Below are 20153 nucleotides of genomic sequence, written 5' to 3' on the forward strand. Positions count from 1 at the left end.
ATGCATCTGGAAAAGTTGCACTTAGCGAGTTGATACTTTTTACCAACTATGTAGAATAGCCGAAATAGTGCCATTGTCTCAATGTTCTCATTAGAGATTTTAAGTAGCAAATCTCTCCATTATGGGTTTTGCTTTATAGGTAAACCGAATTTCTATTTGTCCAGTGTTATGCAAAGAAATTGAACATCACTAAGGACATTAACCCTATTAAGGCAGGATCTTTTAGAATTAATCAAGTCCGAAGTTTTGGTGGGTGATTTTTGCTTGCACACAACCCTCTTTTTTGATTTTAACCTAATACTTTCCTTAACTTTTAACAAAGATTATTCATTCGTAGCATTTCTCTCATGTCTTTTATCATTTTTTTGAAAGCATTTTATATACTCAGCAAAGTCTGTGTTAGGAAAGGTGTGTTTGGTTCACGCAATTTTACCAACGTATGCGCCTAATGGAAACTTTTGTGAATTTTTGAATAAATGTCAAAAGAAGTATTTAAAATTGGTGGAAAACAAGAAAAGAATTAGCAGATTAAAAGTGCCGAAAGTGCCAAGACTAAGGCATGTACGCTAGTATATTTTACCAGATTGTAACTGGTAATACACTCAAGATCACTTTTGTTTTTTGTTTCTAATTAAGTATGAGTAAAAAATACCATATTAAATTGCTAAGTGATAATTTGATAATTATCCACTCTTTTACTCCTTAGAAACAAAGCAATACAAAAGCAGTTTGTTTGCTAGTACTTTACCCTTATTTAGTGTATGTGCGTCAAGTCCAAACTGTAAAAGGACACAATTCAAACTGCTGCAAAAATGAAATGATATGACTGAGGTTCACCTTAGAGAATTGGCAAAAAAATTGGTAATTACGACCTATGACCCGTCCTGTCCCCCACTGTATTTTGCAAACACAGCAAACGTTATGTATCTGCGTAGTGTTATTGGTTTTATCTTCATATGGCGTCACGATGCTTAGCCCCCCCCTCCCCACCCAATAATGTTATAAAAGGAAGGAGAATTTTGAGATGTTTTGAACAACTGACATGCAGAAAAAGAGTAGCCCAAAAATGCGAGAACCCAAACAAATTGTTAGCCGTTTTTTACTTGGTATACTATAGTAATTTTGTTCTAAGAAATTAAAAATATTGCTCCCTAAGTCACATCGTAAGTACATTTAAGATCGGTTCTGCATTGTATTTGAAAATGTTATGGATGTTACAATTTCATATAAATACAAAATACAAAAGTCGTAAAGAAGTATACAAAGTTTAATTAAAATTTCTCTCTTCTAAAAATAAACGTGTTGCCTCTTTGGTTAACTTTAAGGGAAATATCGCTTATTATTCTCCCCAATTCTTGTCCTCCACAGTAAAACAATCCAATGATTTCTCTAAAAAGACAATTTAAATTTGCACAGCTTTATTGTTTGGATTATCTTATTTGATAAGGTAAATTATTTTACTATGCTGACCTTTCGTATTGCATGGCTATTTTTGTCAGTTCGTCTTTAAAGTCTGGTCGACCTTGTCTCATATTATCTTCAAACCATTCCTCAGTTACACAGCCTTCACATTGTGGAAAAGTGTTCTAGAAAAAAAATGTGTTTGATGGAGCATGTCGTTTGATTTAGCGTGTGGTAGTGACAGCCATTTAGTTTACAAATATTAGGTATACCTCCAGCATTTGAACTTGTGATTCAATATTGACTTTGTATTTTTGAGTCACGAATAATTGGACTGTCAAAATATCTTCTCGTTCGATCTCAATTAACTTAAACAGAATGTGTATAAAACCATATAGAGGCCAGATATATCTATATTATAGGAAGAACATGTGTGAGGAAGTCTGTGTTTAGATAGGTAAACGCAGTACGTATACTTTGCTTTTTAAAATATAAAATTAATTATAGAAAGATATAAAGTCATTCATATAAACATGTCAGGATATATACCTACATGCTTTCTCACTTCTTTGATTAAATCAACAACCCAACTAAATTCGTTTACATCTTTACAAACCCAAATCAAATGTAGTTTTTCAAGTTTGAAATTTTTGTGGACTTTGTTAGGATTAAAATGTCTAGAGAAACAGAGTAATGAAAATCTAAATCTTACTTATGAACTAAACTATTTTTGTTAACATTCTCGTTTTCCTGTAAAAAAGCAACGGTTTACCCGTTGTCATACTCTAGACATCGCTCTGCTGTATAGCAATGAAAATTAAAGTCAAGAAATTTTCTAAACACAAACAGTCTTCACCCATCCCTTTACAAAGCTTTAGAGATATCTGTCATATATATTTGACATCGATTTTAACCCTCAAAAGCATCAGGAATATAATTATAAAAAGTTAGAATATAAGGTTGAAATACGAGTTTCTTTAAGACTTTGCACGTGATGAATAAACCTATTTCAATATTCATTTCCATTCTGCAAAACACACAGCCGGAATAGACATACTAACATGAAAACGAGGTAAGTTTAGAGACAACTTTAATTTTCCAGCGAAGTGATGTACATATAGTTTGTTTACCTTTATTATTTCTCAAATTAACTTGTCGAATGGGCAAATTATGAACTTTTGGTAAAAGAAATCGAAATTGGCATTTATTTTATACCCATTGGGCTTATTAAAGTTGCTGATTTATATTTTTTTACAAGTGTTTAGCTAGCTAAGGTTGATTGGTTTGGATTTTATATATAGTTACACTAGCACTAACATTGATTACTACTAGTTAGCTAGTTGGAGCTTCAACCAATGTTGTTGACATATATATGTTACACCTATAAATGTCGCAATCAACCATAAATGTCGCAACATCACCCAAAAATTGATGATCAACCATAAATGTCGCAAAGACTATTAATACCCAAAACAACTTTTGAGCGGAAATTCATAGTCAACAAATGCTATTAAATAATTATTGAGTAATGGTTATGTCTCACATTTCGAGTGATTCCGTTATCCATCTTTACAACCATAGGGTGCAGGATAACATTAGTCACAGAGTTGTGAGGTGTCTTTGCAGATTTTAATCATATTGTTTCGTTGTTGCATGTAAAGACCTGTATTTTTTGGTGGATTTAAAGCACGCGGCGCAAACCCCCTCATATAGCTGCAAAATAAGAAATTGTGAAGGAAATCGTAGAAACTTTGGAAAAATGTTCACTTATATCGTGAATTTTTGCTTCCCCCCCCCCCCCCCCCTCAATTATCATACCCAAGATAAGCCAAGTTTAAAATTTGTATACAGGAAGTGATTGCTAAGATTAAAAATTTTGTTTGAATAACATTGCAATCATAAATTTCGCGCAAAAATAGATGATCAGCCATAAGAACAGAAATTTATAATATTACTAAAAAATTTATAATATTACTAAAAACATCGTAATAATTAATCAGGAATTACTCTTCCTTATTCCGTCTATGTATTACATACAATTGACATTTGACATTATGTATTATTTTGCTTTTAGCATGATATTTTCATAAGGGCACTTATTAGAGATCATGAGGTCCCTATTGAAATTTACAGGTGGTTTGATTATTTTTCCACAACCATATTTTTTAGTTTTTATATACAGTATAACTCATTATGAAGAATCTCAAATTCTGTTTAAAAATATGCGACATTTATGGTTGATGACGAATTTTTGTGCGACATTTATCGAAAAAAACGACATTTTTATTTGCGACATTTATGATTAAGTTTGCGATATTTATGTTTGATGTGCGACATTTATGGGTGATGTTGCGACATTAATGGTTGATTGCGACGTTTATGGTTGGTTGCGACATTTGTGGGTGTAACAATTTATACACTTTATTCTATGTTATTGGATGTCTTTTTTTTAAAACATCTGTAAATAACATTATGACTTGGCTATCCTAAGCATGTTGGGTTGGTGCTATTCGTCTAAATACTGGTCTGTATTTTATATATTCAACAAATTGTAATAAGAGCAATGCAATCAAGGTCAAATCATGTTTACTCATAAGTCCCCTTGAGCCTTGATTTTTTTTTTTTAAATTATGGCCTGTAAGAATGTTACAGTTGCAGCTACATAAAGTTGTTGTTGTTTTTTATATGCACATATTGCTCTGTCAATCAGTAGTATTTCTATGCGTATTGGGAGTAATATTATTTCTGTATGTATTGCCAGTTTGTTTTTCCATGTCAGGTATAACTATGGGTATTGTAATTTATTTGTACTTAAAAGCAAAGATCAACAACTTATGGAAAAATATATTTTTAAAGGGTGCCTTCTTGAACAAACTTGATAGAATTAACATAACGTTTCTGTATTATACTTCTTCAGTTTCCGAATTTAAGCATTCTACTGTGAGAGGGCAACGATTTGTTTCATGTCACATGTTGTTTCAATGCACTCATTTATGTTTAATACTAATCGATTTACCACAATAACTTAACCAGATGGCCTAATAAAGTTAAGAAAGTTTTAAATATATACAGACGGCCTTGCAACTAATAATTGGCTTTGTTTTATTCTTAGGGGGATAACGCAGACAACATAACCTTACAAGTTTAACACTGTCTGCTCAGTCAAGTTAATTGCAAAAAGAATAAGAACAATTTTAAGAACCTTGAACCTGTTTTCTTAGAGAAGAAAGCAACACTACACAAACTTTTTGGATGAGTAAGAAACGAGGCTTTTGTTGGCTAGCTATAGCTAGCTAGCCAACATTAAATTAGCTATAAATAAATACACACCTAATATTTATATATATTCATTTTTTTTGTCACACTACCATTATTAATACCTTCGATATACTTTTATCCACTACAATTCGTTTAATATGGCAGTTAAAAAAATTTATAAAACCAACATTTGTTGATAACTAGTGACAGAACAGCTGGTAAACAACTCGGCGTCCTAAACCTTATCTAAGCTAACCTCATTTTCATGCAATGTTTTGATTTTCCGCATCACGGTTAAATATGAAAAGGGGATTGCTATCCTTAAATGTACCGTTGGAGCTAACTGACTGCGAAATAAATTATTTAAGGGATTACAATAACATTTATTTAATAGATAAAGCGATAACAAAGAGCATCCTAACCTGAGGAAATTAAGTTTAGCTGCAAACGGCGTAATTCCTATCCCAGTAGCAATGCTAACATTTACGCGATGATGAAATCCATCCTTAAAAAAGTTGACAGAAGCATATAAGAAACGACAAGGGAAGTAGTTCGAAAGAAAAAGAATAGACAAAAAAAAAGTTTCAGATGGAGGCTTACTAAATGTAAGAATAACGTCTAAACAATTTTTAAAATAATTAGTTTTCAACATGTTGCATAAATCACCTAAAACTTTTTAACTTATTAAATCATTATCAATGCTGCATGAATTCATATGCATTGATAATAACGTAATAAATCAAAACGTTTCTGCTGAACTATACATATAGTTGAATAAATCTATCTAAAAACATTTAAAGGATCAAAATACATCCTTTTTCTGCTTCTACGCACCATCGTTTACCAATAAAACGGTTTAAGAATGCATGCATTATCATAAAAGCAGTTACCTGATTGGGACTTCCATAAGGACCATCAACTCTGAATGTTGGTGCCGTTATATCGTTTATCAATAAAATACACGTACTGCCAACACGTTTTAAACTATACATGGATGTGATTAAGTTGAATAGATTTCCTGGCAAATAAAAGAAAGATGTAACTTGGTTTCAGCACCCATCGTTATTACAGCATCAATGTAGTTATATTATTACCTGTCCAATCGCCTGACACTTTTACATGAACTGAAAATCTCTTCTCAACTTCTTCACTGCCAGAAGGACACTTAAATTGAGTGAAATATATATATATATATTAATTAAAATCATATTTTATATTACTACAGGACCATGCAGCAAGGAATCACTATAATATACAATGTGCATCTGATAGGTGCCAGAGATTATAAAATAAGGTAAGCATTGTAAAAATGCAAGTAGGAAAGTGAAAGTTATTTTCCGTTGAGAAAAGGTAGTTGTTTGGTTTTATCGTTTTTATTTTTTTAAATTAATCGGTCCTATAGAATTGCAACTAACTTCATGTGTTTTGCTTTACTTAAGCATATCTTAAAAATATCTGTTTGTTGAAAATACATGCTAGATTTCCTTCCGACTTTAGAGGCGTTAAAAACAATTAGTGGCGCAAGCAAGCATTTTTTCGTTTAATAAAAAACGAGATTTTCAGTTGGCTTCTCATTTCACATGCAAGTAGATCTGTTCTTTTGATATTTACGTCACATAGTAATATACATAAATATGTATTGTGTTTTATTACATAATAAATTTCTCTTGCCTTTGTAAGAGTAAACGGATGCCATTCAAATTCAGCAATTTCTGGGCACTGCAGAAGAATATACTAAAATATAATATAAAATATTTAGAGGATACATTATAATTTAGACATATTATCTTGGCAACTTAAAACTGCTATTTATACTAAAGCAAATTCCAACCTGTCCAGGTCTAGCTTGAAATCCCTCTTTTACAAATACTAACTCCATCACATTTCCGTAGTGTATTTTTACCTAAAAGTAAAATTAAGTTGGATTTAAATAAGATAAAGAATTGACTATTCACCAAATTTCTCACAAGGATTGCAGAAAATGAATGAAATTGCTCTTTTAAGGAAATATATAATATAAAAGATAAGATATACAACTTTTTAAATTGAATGGTCTTGGAAAAAAGTAAAGATGAAAAAATGTTAGAAAGCAGAACCCTATTTACAGAACAAACACAAATATTTTAACGCAATATAGATGAGTGCATCAAAGTCCATGTTAGTGAGAAATATTCGACATGTAGTTTTCAGAAATGGCTTTTATTCAAAGATTTACAGAAAAAAATGAGTGCATTTAATTTATTGAACGTTTATGCTTGTCAAACGTTTTTATTGTAATGTACACGTACGTACCGTCTAGCATAGTTATGATATAAAACATAGTACTGAAGTATGAGGTAAAGGGAAGAAATTAACGAAACAATATTTTGCGCAAGTTAGCACTATATGAGTGACGTCATTGACAATTAAAAAATTAGGGATAAAATCAGAAGTTTCTGCAGTAGACGTATCGCACTATAAAGCGCGTACAGCTACTTTTGAGATTTGTGTTTCCACTAGTGCAATCAGTAATTTCTTCGCATTCTGATCGGACATATTTATTGAACATATAATAATATTTCTCTTATCAATTTCGTGTAATGATTAATATCTTTCTAATCAACTTCGAACAAGAAAAAAGAGAAAAAAAAATTCAAGAGAAATTAACACTGCGCATACTAAGATTGTTTTCTGCGCAATGTGGCGTGGAATATATCCATACCTGAACTAAATCACTAATTTTAAACGACCGGATGAAGCGAATGGTACGATCAATTAAATGAATTATTAATGGACCATACATCCATTTCCAAGTCTATAAATAATATTTACATTTATTTAGATATTTACATTATTAAAAATCAGAGGTATTTTATGTCAATTGATTCTGCCCCAGAATAACTTTACATATCTGTAATACTTTCATATTAAGTCATACCGATGGCGTTACATGTTGAAATTTTGGTTCTTCTTTGCATTGTGGTAAGTTAGCAATGTCTTTTGTATTATGACATTCCATTGGATGCATATCCATGTTTACAAGATACTTTGTCACGTTTCTTAAACAAATAAACATCTCTGTTGTGAAAATAGAACAAAAAGGAAGAATTTAAACATTATTGCAATTTAAAAAAAGCGCTGTTTTAACATACCCGAATCCGTGAAACATTGATAAGATTAGAAATATAAACGATAAATGATGAACACGCTTAAATACTTCATTGCGTTCAGCTTGCACAGCTTTCAGTGATGTCATAACCTAAATTGTATGTGCAAGTTTGAGATGACGTCATTTAAGTGTCTGTTTAGGCAATAACAGTCATTGAAGTCATCGCATTTAGCACTAAAATTTTAAAGCATATTAGTCAGGCTTCCAAAAACGGCTCAAAATCACATCTAAAAAAAATATGACCCAATTTATTTTCTTTCTTCAACAGCTATAATTCTTATCATTTTATGTATTATTTAATAAAGTATTTAAGAACTTACAATTAAAGCCAGTATGAGCAACATTAAAGCTCCTGTCCATCCAGGCACTAAAGGGGAAGAAATAATGATTACGCATTTGTTGTGTCCAACTTTATCTTACGCAGGTAACAAGAGGCGTCAGCTCGTTTGGCCGGACTGAAATATAGTTTCGATATGTCATTGCTTTAGTATTGTCGAATTTCTGTGTTCTCTTTTATTCTCGTGAAAAAGTTAACACGCTTTCGCTCTGAACCTCCGTCAAAAATAATTGATATAGTTAATGTTTCCGTGAATATGCCCTATGTGTCTGGTATCATTTGACACAGGGCTGTGCACCAATCACGAAAGTTGATGAGTTTAGCATTCTCAAAAACCAATTGTAAAACAAATAAAGGATACAAATTGTAAAACTAACTAGTTAATAGAAAGTTCCATAGAGTTGTATCTTCCTTGGAGTCTGCGATGTTGATACTCTTTACAACTTTAGAAAAGTTTTTACGAAAATAAAAAATATTAACCAAGTGAAAGATTGTATGAATCACTAAATAAAAAGTATTTATAAACATTTTAAGACAAAGTATGTATACAGTAATATACAGTAATTCTTATTGATTTATTGATTTACATTTAGTAGGGAAAAGGCTTTGTCGAAGCTCAGATTAACTGTGATAAACTCAGATATTCATTATATATACTGTGCTAAAATGTACCGAACGGTTTCAGCAGTGAACGTTACGTTTTTATTCTTACCGCTTGCAATAGAGATACTGAATGCTGATAGTATGTGAAGTGTCTTTACATGATCTATTATTCGCCTTACTGTACGCTTAGTGTGCTGTAAGAGAAATTAAGATTTCTGGTTATGAATGCTTTACCAAAAGGTAAAAGAAATTATGAACGAAACAGCTACCATAAGTATATAACCAAAGCAGATTACAAAACATAAAATAAATTTTCTATTATTTTCCTACCTTTAGTAATTGCGTGCGTATGCAGGAATTAATGAATCGATTCATTGGTAGTAGAACAATTGCACAATTGAAATTAATCACCAAGGCGCATGCACGTGAAACGAAAATAAAATCCTAAGCCAAAAATAACGAATACAATTTTAAAACTTCTAACATAAATCTCTGACTACACAAGCTGGTACAATGTGTGCATATGTATAAGCTTGTTGGACATAGTTTCTTTGCACAACCTGAATGTAAAAGTCTTCATATTAAGGCAAAACCTTTTAAAAAGGGTTTGAATTTGCACATTGGATTCACGTAAACGCGGTTACTTTGTAAGAATATCATGACTGCAAACTTAAATCGTTGTACAATCTGAACATTAGATTAGAAATACATTTTCTACTCACATTGCACATCAAGTACATGTAATAAAATTTATCATCGTTTCTGTAAGTAAGAAATGACCATATGTATAAAAATATGTTTATTGTCAGCCACGATATCTAAAATTAAAAGTAAGAAAAATATTGTACTAGAACAGTAGTTAGCTAAATATTGTATGCTGCTTTAAAAAATGTGCCTTGTTGAGTAAACAAACGAAGGAACAAGAACAAGATAATCTCTTTGAAAAACCACAATGCTAAACATTGTTACTTTACATGTCACCTGTACTTTTTTCCGTAGTAACTAAAGAAATTAAAAGCGTAGATGCTAATAATAATTAGTTGATAGTTGAATTAGTACGCTCATGCTTTTGATGTTTTTTCTGGATAGTCTCGTTCACTACTTGTATAATCAAAGGTTTGACGTTTACGAATTCGTTAGACATTGCATGTCTTCTTAACAACAGGAAAGAGAGTTCATCTGATATAGTCCTATTAAATCAAGAGTTTTTAGGAAACTCAATTTTAGTTGTTGTTTTTGAACCATAATTTGTAGCATTGAATAGTCATTTTTAAACGCTTCCAATAACTGCTATAAAATCAACCTAGAAAGATATATGAACGGGAAAAAACACGATGATACAAATACAATTTTAGTATTGAACACTAAGGCAACTCACCACAAGCAAAATCTTGATAAACTCATTTTGACAAACTGTTTTTATGTATGCTTTCCTTGGTGTTTTTAAGCCAGCTATAACAGAGATCATTCAAGTATCATTGGAAATTGGAAAGTTTTTTTAGGGGTAAAGGATAACTTATGTAATAACAATAGACTGATACGAACTACATTAGAAATAAGTCAATTCATGTCTTCCATAGAACATAAGATGAAAAATGTTAACACGTTACTTTTGTTTATTGTAACGCTTTAGTTTCAGTCGATGGATTACCACAGACTGCAGTACCATCTCATCTAAACAAAACATTACCATAACTATTTGAAGCATCGGACTTCACCATGCTGCGTAACGTTGCCACTAATGGCGCTTCTTCATATTTTTTATGTAATTACTTTTCTGTTCGTTTTGTTTCCTATGATAAATATAGATGTTTGTATCATTGTTTGTTATTGTTTTTAATATTGTGTCAACACTAGGATTACCTTTAATGCTCTTCATATGACATTGTTATTGTTTTTTGTTTTTTTCATTGCTGGTCATCGCCAATTCTTTACGTTACTAATTGTTAGCAGGCCATATAAATTACACAGAAACTTTTGGCTGCAGCAAATTTCTCTATTAGAACCTACATATACTTCAAGCTAATTTTGATGTTATGGCAATCTTATAATGTTAGTCCAATTAGCAAACGAGTAATAGAGAGTGATTTAGCAATAATTTCATTATGGGTATTTCTTATATATTTTAGCAATGATGAACATGTATCGGGCTGACATTCCCTTCTTAAATACGTCAGCAAGGGGAATTCGTAATCCTGATAATGCGCGAACAGACCGATAGAAAATGCATTTAAATAAAATAAAGACATTGGTTAAACAGCATTAGATTTACTGTATTTACCTTAAAATAATAATAAAAAAATGATTCCATTTTTTTTTATCACTTTGTAAGGTATATTTTCATACATAAATTTTTGTATCGTTAGGTAACGCATTAAAGATACTGGAAGCATGCAACACCTGTGTATACATCTAGCTAGCTTTGCAGCTATATATTTATAAAATAAGTTAATTTATGATAAAGATATTATATGTGCAAAGATGCATTACATTGAAAATACAATGAAGTGCAATTGTTGGTTTAATGTAACTCTGTATAATTTTTTTGTTAACAATGTGCTTTCAGAGTGACTATTAGTTGCTACATCAACGTTCGCTCTATAATTCACAATACTAAACTATTGCAAAATGTTATATATTATTTATTATGTATTTTTCTTTCTTTTCTTGCTATTTATTTTCTTGCTAAGGCTATATATCCTTACTGTTTAAAAAATACTACCAGTTTCTATTGAGTAATTTATTCGGGCTAGTGATAGCCTTTTTTACATTGCACAAACTTATGCAGTGACCAAGCCAAAGTTTGACGATCAAGTTGTCATGAAGAATTATGAAGAAGAACTTGACTTTTGTGTAATGACAGAACGTCTTAGTAATGGTTATAAAATCGGGAATGTAAAAAGTTTTATCCCTTAGACTTTACACGATTTTTTCAAAGAACACCAAATTTCTGTTTTTTTTGCTCACAATCTTTAGGCTCTATGTTAAAAAAAATTCCATCCTGCAGGGAAGCAATTCTGAGAATCTTCAAACTGCAGTGGTGCATTTCGTAACAATCCAACTAGCAGTATTGAATTCCTAGAGAATTCTTGCATGCAGAAACATAAATTTGAAACATTTCAACCTGCTACTTTATTTGGAATTTCTCGAAAATTCAATACATTTTGGAAAAATTTTAGAGCAAAAAGAGAATCATTAATTATACAGCACAATTTATTGGGTTATGAACAGGCGATCTCATATGAAGTTTAAAAATCGAAAGAACAAATGCACTTGGTCACTCAACCAACTAAGATTTTAAAAGCACTAAAGTTGATAATCTAAAATCCTTGGAATGTAATGTATTACCAGATTCTAATAAAATATAAAGCCATATTATTTGGTTAATTTATTATTATAAAAGAATTACAAGTCTAATTAGACGGAACTTACTATTCTGCTATCAAAAATGTAAGAACGAAACTTGCACGAAGTAGCAAATAACAATGTGAACACATTAGGTAGCTGTATGGCTTTAAAAAAAGCACTGCATTTCTTATTTAATCTATGTAACCAATATCCATACTTCACTAAATAGACAACACAGCAGTTTGTAATTTTACAATCTGCATTATTTCATGATTACATCCTTATCATAGCTACGCATCGAAAAATTAATAAGTGAATAAAAGTATCTAACAACTGCACGTCAACTTTGCTTAAACAAAAATTTAATTTTTCAAAATTAAAACTTAGGCTATCGATAGTATTAAAGAGCGTGTCTCACCATATGCTTTTCTGTTTAAGTAACTTTAACTTTATTCACCTAAGTAAAGTACGCTACATAGTTCCTGTGTCAATGTGTAGCATTCGACAATTTTTACCTTATTTGAGTGAAGAGTTCTTCCAATAGACCACTGTGAATTCACCATACGAAAATAATTAAAGAGATGTACTATACTTACTGCATTATATATTTTAATTATTTTAGTTAACTAGCTTGCAGGAATCTAAAGTCAGTGATGACAATGCATTTTATAACAAAACATAAATTAATAACATAAATGGGATTACTTAGCTGTAGGAATTCTTTCATTTAGTTGGATTAGATAAAAAGAACGTAATATAACCAAATTAATAAAAACTTTTGCAAATATGATGAGTAAAAATTTATTTATAACATTTTAATTAATTTTTTGATAACAGAAACACCCGGAATAAGTGTTTTCTGACAAATCTGAGTAATTAAAATATGTTTTTTAAAATATATTGTATTGCATTAACCTTCTCAGTTCTAGTGACACGCAAGGGGGTGTCATATTGGCTACCATTTTAAAAAGGCTATATACCAAAATCTTGTGACTTTGTGTTGGAAGTACACCAATTTTTTTTAAGGCCAAGTGTTTTTGAAGCCACCTTGCCTTAGTATAGATTTAACCAAATAACCAAAGATCAGAAGTTGGTGCACATTGACAAGTAAAGTTTAAAAAGCGCGATTCTAATATGAAGCAACCAAAGTGATCTCTTGTGACGGCTAAATTCGCAATTAGCCCTCCTGTTTTATAATATTCTGTCCATGGTTGTTGTTGAATATGAAAAAAACTTTCAGAATGAAATCTCCTAACCTGTAAACAAAAAGTTCTGCGGCTTGAAGATTTTCGCCATTAGCAACTTAGGGTTTCCAATCACCTGGAATCACCTGCAGTTTTAAAATTCAAATCTCAATTGCTGTGGTTACTAACCTGCAATGCTAAAACTTTTTCTAATTTCATGAAATACAACGGTATGAATAAACGAATACAAATTACAAACTTTACATATAGTAGTCAACAACAAAAAAGTAAAACTGTAACTGGATATCTTTGAAACTAATCTAGTAAGTTCTGGAAATTCCAAAATACAATTCTTCTGATGCAAAATTAAAGTCGAATATAATCACTTTTGAACATTTCACTAAACCAAGTAGTTCAGTATTTAACCAGTATAGAAATTCATTACTAAGGCTTTCGAAATTTACTATCGGTCAAGATTTTTTAAAAACGCCGATGGTGTTGTTGTGATGGTGACTGATCCAAAAATAAAAAACAATTTGGAAAATAAGTAACATGAATGCAGTTTTATACGCAAGCTGAATTAACAACAGACTGCAATTTCTGTCTAAAATCACTTGATAAAAGATACAAAGATGGCTATATATAAAGAGACAGCACGGAGCCGGAGTGCTGCTAAGTTTTTTGTGTCTTGGCCAAATCGTTAAACTCTCGGAAATTTCTATTTTCTTAAAAGCCAATGAAGATGCTTCATTTTTTTCTCTTCCAATTTAATCAACAATCTGAATTTTATCAGGTATGAATTAATCTATTAAAAGTAAGAGAAGAGTGCAGGCTAGCTATTCCACCTTTTGCTGCTGACCCCCTCTGAGCTAGTTATAAACTAGTTGGATCTTCTTTTGATTGGTGCTGACATGTCATTTTTTAGTCGGATCTATGTATCTAGATAGGGAGCTAGCTACACAAAATACTTCTTTGATCAGAGCGTGTTTTTTCTTAAGGGGTTGGCACCAAAACACTTTGTCCTGCTATGCGTAATTTTTCCGTGAAGATCGGGAACCCAACCTCTCTTTATGTTAGAAAATACTTGAATTTTAAAAATATCCAACCCCTACAAAGAGTTTTGTAGTTTTTACAGCGTGAGAAGCGTCAGCACCTACCTTCATCTGTATGATTCTAAACAGAACTTTTTTTGCCTATGATTTCCGTACATTGGCATGCCGGTTGTTGTTAACCTTCTGTTATCGACTGAAAAACATAAAAAACTTCCTAGACGTTCGTCAAAAACATATGATCCTATACATTATTTTGATCAAAGTTTTAAGCTCTAAGAGGCAACAGGTAAAAAAAAAATGGAAAAAAATGGTATATTGATGTGTCCATGCTGACGTTATTAAAATCGTGTCGTTTCTCTTTTCATAGTTCTTCTGCTGCCTAAGTGAATTTTTCCACGGGCCTTGTCGACTATCTTATTTAATAATACGGAGACTGAGTCAGTCTATCAGTAACAATCAAAGTTATGTCTCAAATGGTAAATTTTTAACGGTGCGGCATTAAGGGTCATGACATTAATGCAACGTCGATATCTTAATTTAAATGAATGAAGCCATCAAACTGCACTAAAACTTTGAGGTCAAATAACTTGCAAACAGGGTGGTGACATCAGTCCGTTTTTACCGCATGGGTAAATAGGGACAACCTCAAACCAAATTAGGTAACTTTTCCAAACCTGGATCTCCGAATCCGTTTCCGTTTATGACGTCATGAAAGAACGTTTAAAATTCAACTTCTCTGCAACCGTTTGTCAAAAGTACATGATCCTATACTTTTCTTATACAAGCTCTGTACAATGGAGACAACAAGTATACAATTTTTAAAAAATTATATTTTTTTGTACTCCGGCAGGATTTTGCTGACGTCAGCAAAATTTTAAAACCGTTATATCTCCTTGACCGTTCGTGGAAAGCACATGATCATATACATTTTCTTGGTCAACACTTTAAGCTCTACACAATAAAGATAACACATAATTTTTTTAAAAGTTTTCCTATACATGGACGGATTATTGCTGAGGTCATGAAAGTTCAAATGAAGGTTCTTTTCCATTGTTATTCTCCCTAAGTGGATTTTCCTCAGGCTTTATCGACTACTCTTATATAATACAAACTTCAACTTCGGCTACCTCCACATCTGACTGCTACAACTGCACTTTATTACAACTTTTCAAAATCACTAATTTTAAAAACTTAGACTTCTGCGAACTCCACTTCTATTGCTTTCAAATGCACACTTTACAAACTCCAAACTCCGAATTCCACTTTTCCAACTCTGCTCCTTAACTTTAAACTCCAAGCTCGACTGTTAATTTCTAAAACTCGACTTCAAACGTTAAATCTACAATTTACACCAATTTTTCGCACTTGATGCACTTCGCACTTCCTTACAGGTATTAATGTGTTTGTTTTCTGTCGACGGTAACCCTGCGTATGAAAGCCAGCCGTTATTTCATTATTTCAGCAAATTAAATTGTTTCATTTTTATCATCAGACGTACAAAAGAGAAAACCGCGATCATATTTTTGGCAAAATGGTCATACTATTTCCGGCGACTTCAAAGGAAAAGAAACACATTCCCTATGCCTGTCACAGACCCATCGTATTTTTTTATAAGAGATATTCGTCGACTACTGCCCAACCTGTTGGAGATTTGTCTGCAAACTGAATATATCTTTTACTTTTATGTATATCAGATGCCATAGAGTAAATACGTTTGCACGATCTTAAATTAGAACCTTTCTAAACTAGAAATTTCAGACCTTGAAGACCTTGAATACTCCCCGTAAGTGAATGAATGAATGGATTTTATTGCCCCCATAACCTCAATTGGTTCTTGACTGCACCGTAGCAGCTAAATGCGTTTTTCTAAAAGTTTGGTATTCTCATAGAATTTAAGCTCTAACTTTATTCTTTAAACTGTTTATCAAGTTTATCAAAATTAGTGATGTTGCTGGCCTATATCCTGCGTCTAAAGTTATTAACTGTACCTTTTCTCAAACAACATCTGTTAAAATAACTTTGACTTTAGCCTGACAGACTAATTGTAAGTGATCTTATCCTTTATTTTTTCCATATAAGGCATGGGTAGTTGTAGCAGTATTTAAAGATCAAATTTTACACATTTGTGATTTCAGAATTAGGATACTTATTTAAATTTATTACCATGCTGGCGCAAGTTAGACACTTTTCCAGCTGAAACTCCTTGTTCTCTGTGGTAAAGTGTTAAAATGTGATTTACAGCTTTTATTGGGATGTTCTTGCTTATTTTTGTCAGATTTAAATCTTTTATCCTAGGCTGTGTTTTGTAAATAAATTTAGTAATTTCTGCTTGAAAATAACTGAAACGGTTCTGAAATAAATGCTTGTCATGTCAAACTTTTTTTAGGCCAAGAAAGGAAAGTTTTGGGTTTCTATTTTCACAAATCGACACTATGAATGAATTCCACGGATATTATTTTCTATGAATAAATAATTTAATAGCAAACAGTAAAACAAAATTGTATTTACATCATTCTAAAAACATGTGGCTACATTAGGTTTAGTATGCTAACATATACCCTAAGATACGCTCTTAAAAATCTACAATATTTTTTTAACTTTTTTTGTCGCAACACCACTACCAATACCCTCTTTATAAGTATGTTAACAACGATTTTGCAAAACTGCAAGTTGAAAGCTGCAAAAGTCACCATTTTGTTGTTACATTCTTTAAACTTGCATGTTTACAACCAGCATCCCGAAATTTGCTAATAACGAATCTCGTTTTCATGTTATTCTGTATTTTTGCATGCGTATTTCGCGGAAAGAAAACGTATATGGAAATAGCTCTATTGCCATGTGAGGAATCTCACGTCCTGTCACCTGTTGTAATTTTGAAGCATACGAGTTATTGACGTATTATCAGCTTTAAAATGTTAGCTACACAAAAATAAATTCAATGAACCTGGGGATAAGACCTCTAAGGCTTAATATAAAAACTGTTAACCTAGATAAAAGAATGCCAAACTCTTTGCCCGTTTTGTATTTTTTAAGTCTATTTTTGTGTACGCAAAATTTCGTACGTTTATTTTTGATGGAATGTGTACGGTATGCCATTTTAATTTTATATGAGTATAAGACTGCTCAGCCATTTTTATTATCGTGAGCCTTTTAAATTCGGCAGTACAGTTTGCGCATATTACAGGGGCTACGGAACACCTGTTGGTTTTTGACTTTAGTGACTTACACAGTTGTCGAGCTGGAGGCGGCGAAAAACAAAAATGGCTATTTTTCCGGCATGTATGTAATTTGCAGACTTGAACATATAGATGTATCTAGAATTTTTATCTTCTCCAGCCATGGTCATGTTTTCATTCAGAATGAGTCTTACTGAAATATTTCTTTGTAATATACTTTTCGAAAAAAAATTTGAACCAGCAAGCAAAGTGCACTGGTCTTTTCATTGTGCAAAACGTGTTTGCCGGATTTTTAAAGGAGAGGCGAACAAGAAACTATTTTGTGGCAAATTTTAAGTGAGAAAAATATATATATAGATTTCTAAATCCTAAAAACGGCTAAGATGACTACTTTAATGCCAAATAAGAAACTATATTTCACGACTAACTACCTGTATATCTTTCTAACAACATATTTACAGAAATTCCATGGCTGTATGGGGTGAAAATAAGTGGGTTTTAAATGTACTTTTTAGTAAACATCAAGAATAACATCTTTTACTTGAGATAACCAAGAATATTTTACGTACTATAGTAGTAATAGCTTTTTATAACCTTCGTTTAAACTTCTTTGAACTAAAAAAATATCTGTCATAACCAACAACAATATTTTTTCATGTTTTGAGTCCCTTTTTCACAACATACTACCAGCTTCGAACGATAAAGTTTGTTATCATGAGATGGCGCCAATTTGAATAAATATACAGACCGGAAGCCTTCAATAACAAATCGAACGTGCAATATGATGGCTTCATCTTTCTTCTTTGTTTTTTTACTTTCTTTGTCTTTACTCGCTATTTTATTGGCAAGTTAAGTAGTACAAAATAATAAAAATATGTTCCTTACATGTTGTTCAACATTTTTGCCATTTTGATCTTCTGCTTTTTCTTATTAAATCAATTTGTGTACATTGACCCCGTGACCATCACAAAAAAGGGAAATATATCCCATTGTTTTTTAACTTAGCCACCCGTTTGATAAATGCGTAAAAATACTCAATTATGAATAATTCAGCACTCACAAAAATGTAAACAAAATGATGTATGGTTTATAGCTATAGTTTATGGAGCAAGCAAATCAGTCTGGTCTTTAAAATCAACACTTATTATAAACTTTAAATGTAGATAAGTCAAACTGTCTTTATTTTTGTGGTAGACAGGAATATGATAAAACTATAAAAATCTCTATATCTGGAGAATCTATACAACAAAAACCATTTGTAAGTTATCTTGGTCTGAGGATAGATGATAGCCTAAAATGGACCCATCAATTATCTTATGTTAACTCTAAAATCAGACAAGGCATTGGTATAAATTGTAAATTAAGATTTGTACTCCCTTTAAGATCAATTCGTCAAATATATTTCAGTTTTATCCAATCTCATATTACTTATGGCATCACACTCTGGGGTTTAGGTAGATCATCAGTTAAAACTCAAGTTTTAAATGGAGTAAATAAATGTATTAAATTGATGACATACAATACAAACAAAAATATTAATAACATTCTATTTGAAACTAAAATCCTCAACTTTTATGGTCTCCTGATCATGGAAACCTGCAAGATTGCATATGCTTTTTATAACAATACGTTACCTAACAACCTAAAAAATTTATTTTGTCTTAAAAACCATTATCACATTACTCGTCGTGCACATAATTTCCACATTCCACATCAAACGAAATATAATCAAGATTCATATTTATGCTCTTTAAATTGGAACACATATTGCACAGATCTATTAAATATAAATAATAAAAGTCTGTTTTTCAAGAAATTGAAAGACAAACTGATCAACAAATTATGGAATGCATAACCTATTTTGCAACTATCACAACAACTCTTGAGTTTAACATTGCTTGTTTTGTTCTTGTTTTTTTTGTTTGTTTGTTTTGTTTTTTGGGTTTTTTTCTCTTCTTCTTCTTCTTCGTGATACCAGGTTTTATAGTTTTATAGTGCCTTAGAAATATTCACAAACTTTGTAAACTATATTTTGCTAATTTTAATCAATCAGCTCTTTCCATTATTATAATATTTTTATTTAAAAGTAGCCCTGCGTTTGCGTCTAGTCAATTCTGAACATATTTCAGAAAAATCATCTTGTTCTTATAAGTAAGTTAATATTATATTTATATATTTTAAGCATATTAAATAATTAGTTTTGTAACTATATTTATGTGCACAACCAGAAAGCCATACATAATGGTTGTTTTTGTGTATACATTTTTTACGCCATCTGTACATTATAAAAGAGAAAATATATTACTTACTTACTTACTTTTATTCATCAGCCGTGCCGCAGCGCAGTTCGCCTCTCCTTTAATATGTGCGCGGGATTTGCGGAACGTGAGCATTTTAACCCGTTAGTGGCCCTTTAATTATATAAATATATCTCGAGGTATGATAATGTAATTTTTTCTAGTTTCTCCAGTTAAAAAAAAATTGGTTTAGAAGCTACGATATAGGGTATAAAGAAAGTGCCAGCGTAAAAATATTATTTCGACCCCCGTTCATATTATGTTCGCAAATCGAATGAAACTTGCTACATTCCTAGTATGTCACAAAAGAAACAAAATAGCAGATACATTTTTACTTATGTCAGCACAC

The 20153-nt window shown here is 31.5% G+C and overlaps 1 protein-coding gene across 1 annotated transcript; it reads right to left on the reverse strand.

Annotated features, from left to right (window-relative positions):
* Nucleotides 1-825: 825 nt before the first annotated feature.
* LOC130645725 (NADPH oxidase 4-like) lies at nucleotides 826-10542 on the reverse strand. Its single transcript, XM_057451808.1, has 19 exons — nucleotides 10438-10542; nucleotides 10126-10199; nucleotides 9470-9565; nucleotides 9078-9191; nucleotides 8857-8941; nucleotides 8522-8647; nucleotides 8128-8174; nucleotides 7791-7897; nucleotides 7577-7697; nucleotides 7361-7453; nucleotides 6491-6562; nucleotides 6331-6393; nucleotides 5754-5823; nucleotides 5550-5677; nucleotides 5082-5164; nucleotides 1955-2078; nucleotides 1674-1769; nucleotides 1471-1586; nucleotides 826-1389 (listed from the first exon to the last, which is right to left on the reverse strand). The coding sequence occupies exons 1-19, from the start codon at nucleotides 10466-10468 to the stop codon at nucleotides 1272-1274; spliced, it is 1764 nt and encodes a 587-aa protein (XP_057307791.1). The 5' UTR covers nucleotides 10469-10542; the 3' UTR covers nucleotides 826-1271.
* Between the last annotated feature and the right edge of the window lie 9611 nt (nucleotides 10543-20153).

Source organism: Hydractinia symbiolongicarpus, chromosome 5, assembly GCF_029227915.1.
Source record: "Hydractinia symbiolongicarpus strain clone_291-10 chromosome 5, HSymV2.1, whole genome shotgun sequence".
Classification (NCBI taxonomy): Eukaryota; Metazoa; Cnidaria; class Hydrozoa; order Anthoathecata; family Hydractiniidae; genus Hydractinia; species Hydractinia symbiolongicarpus.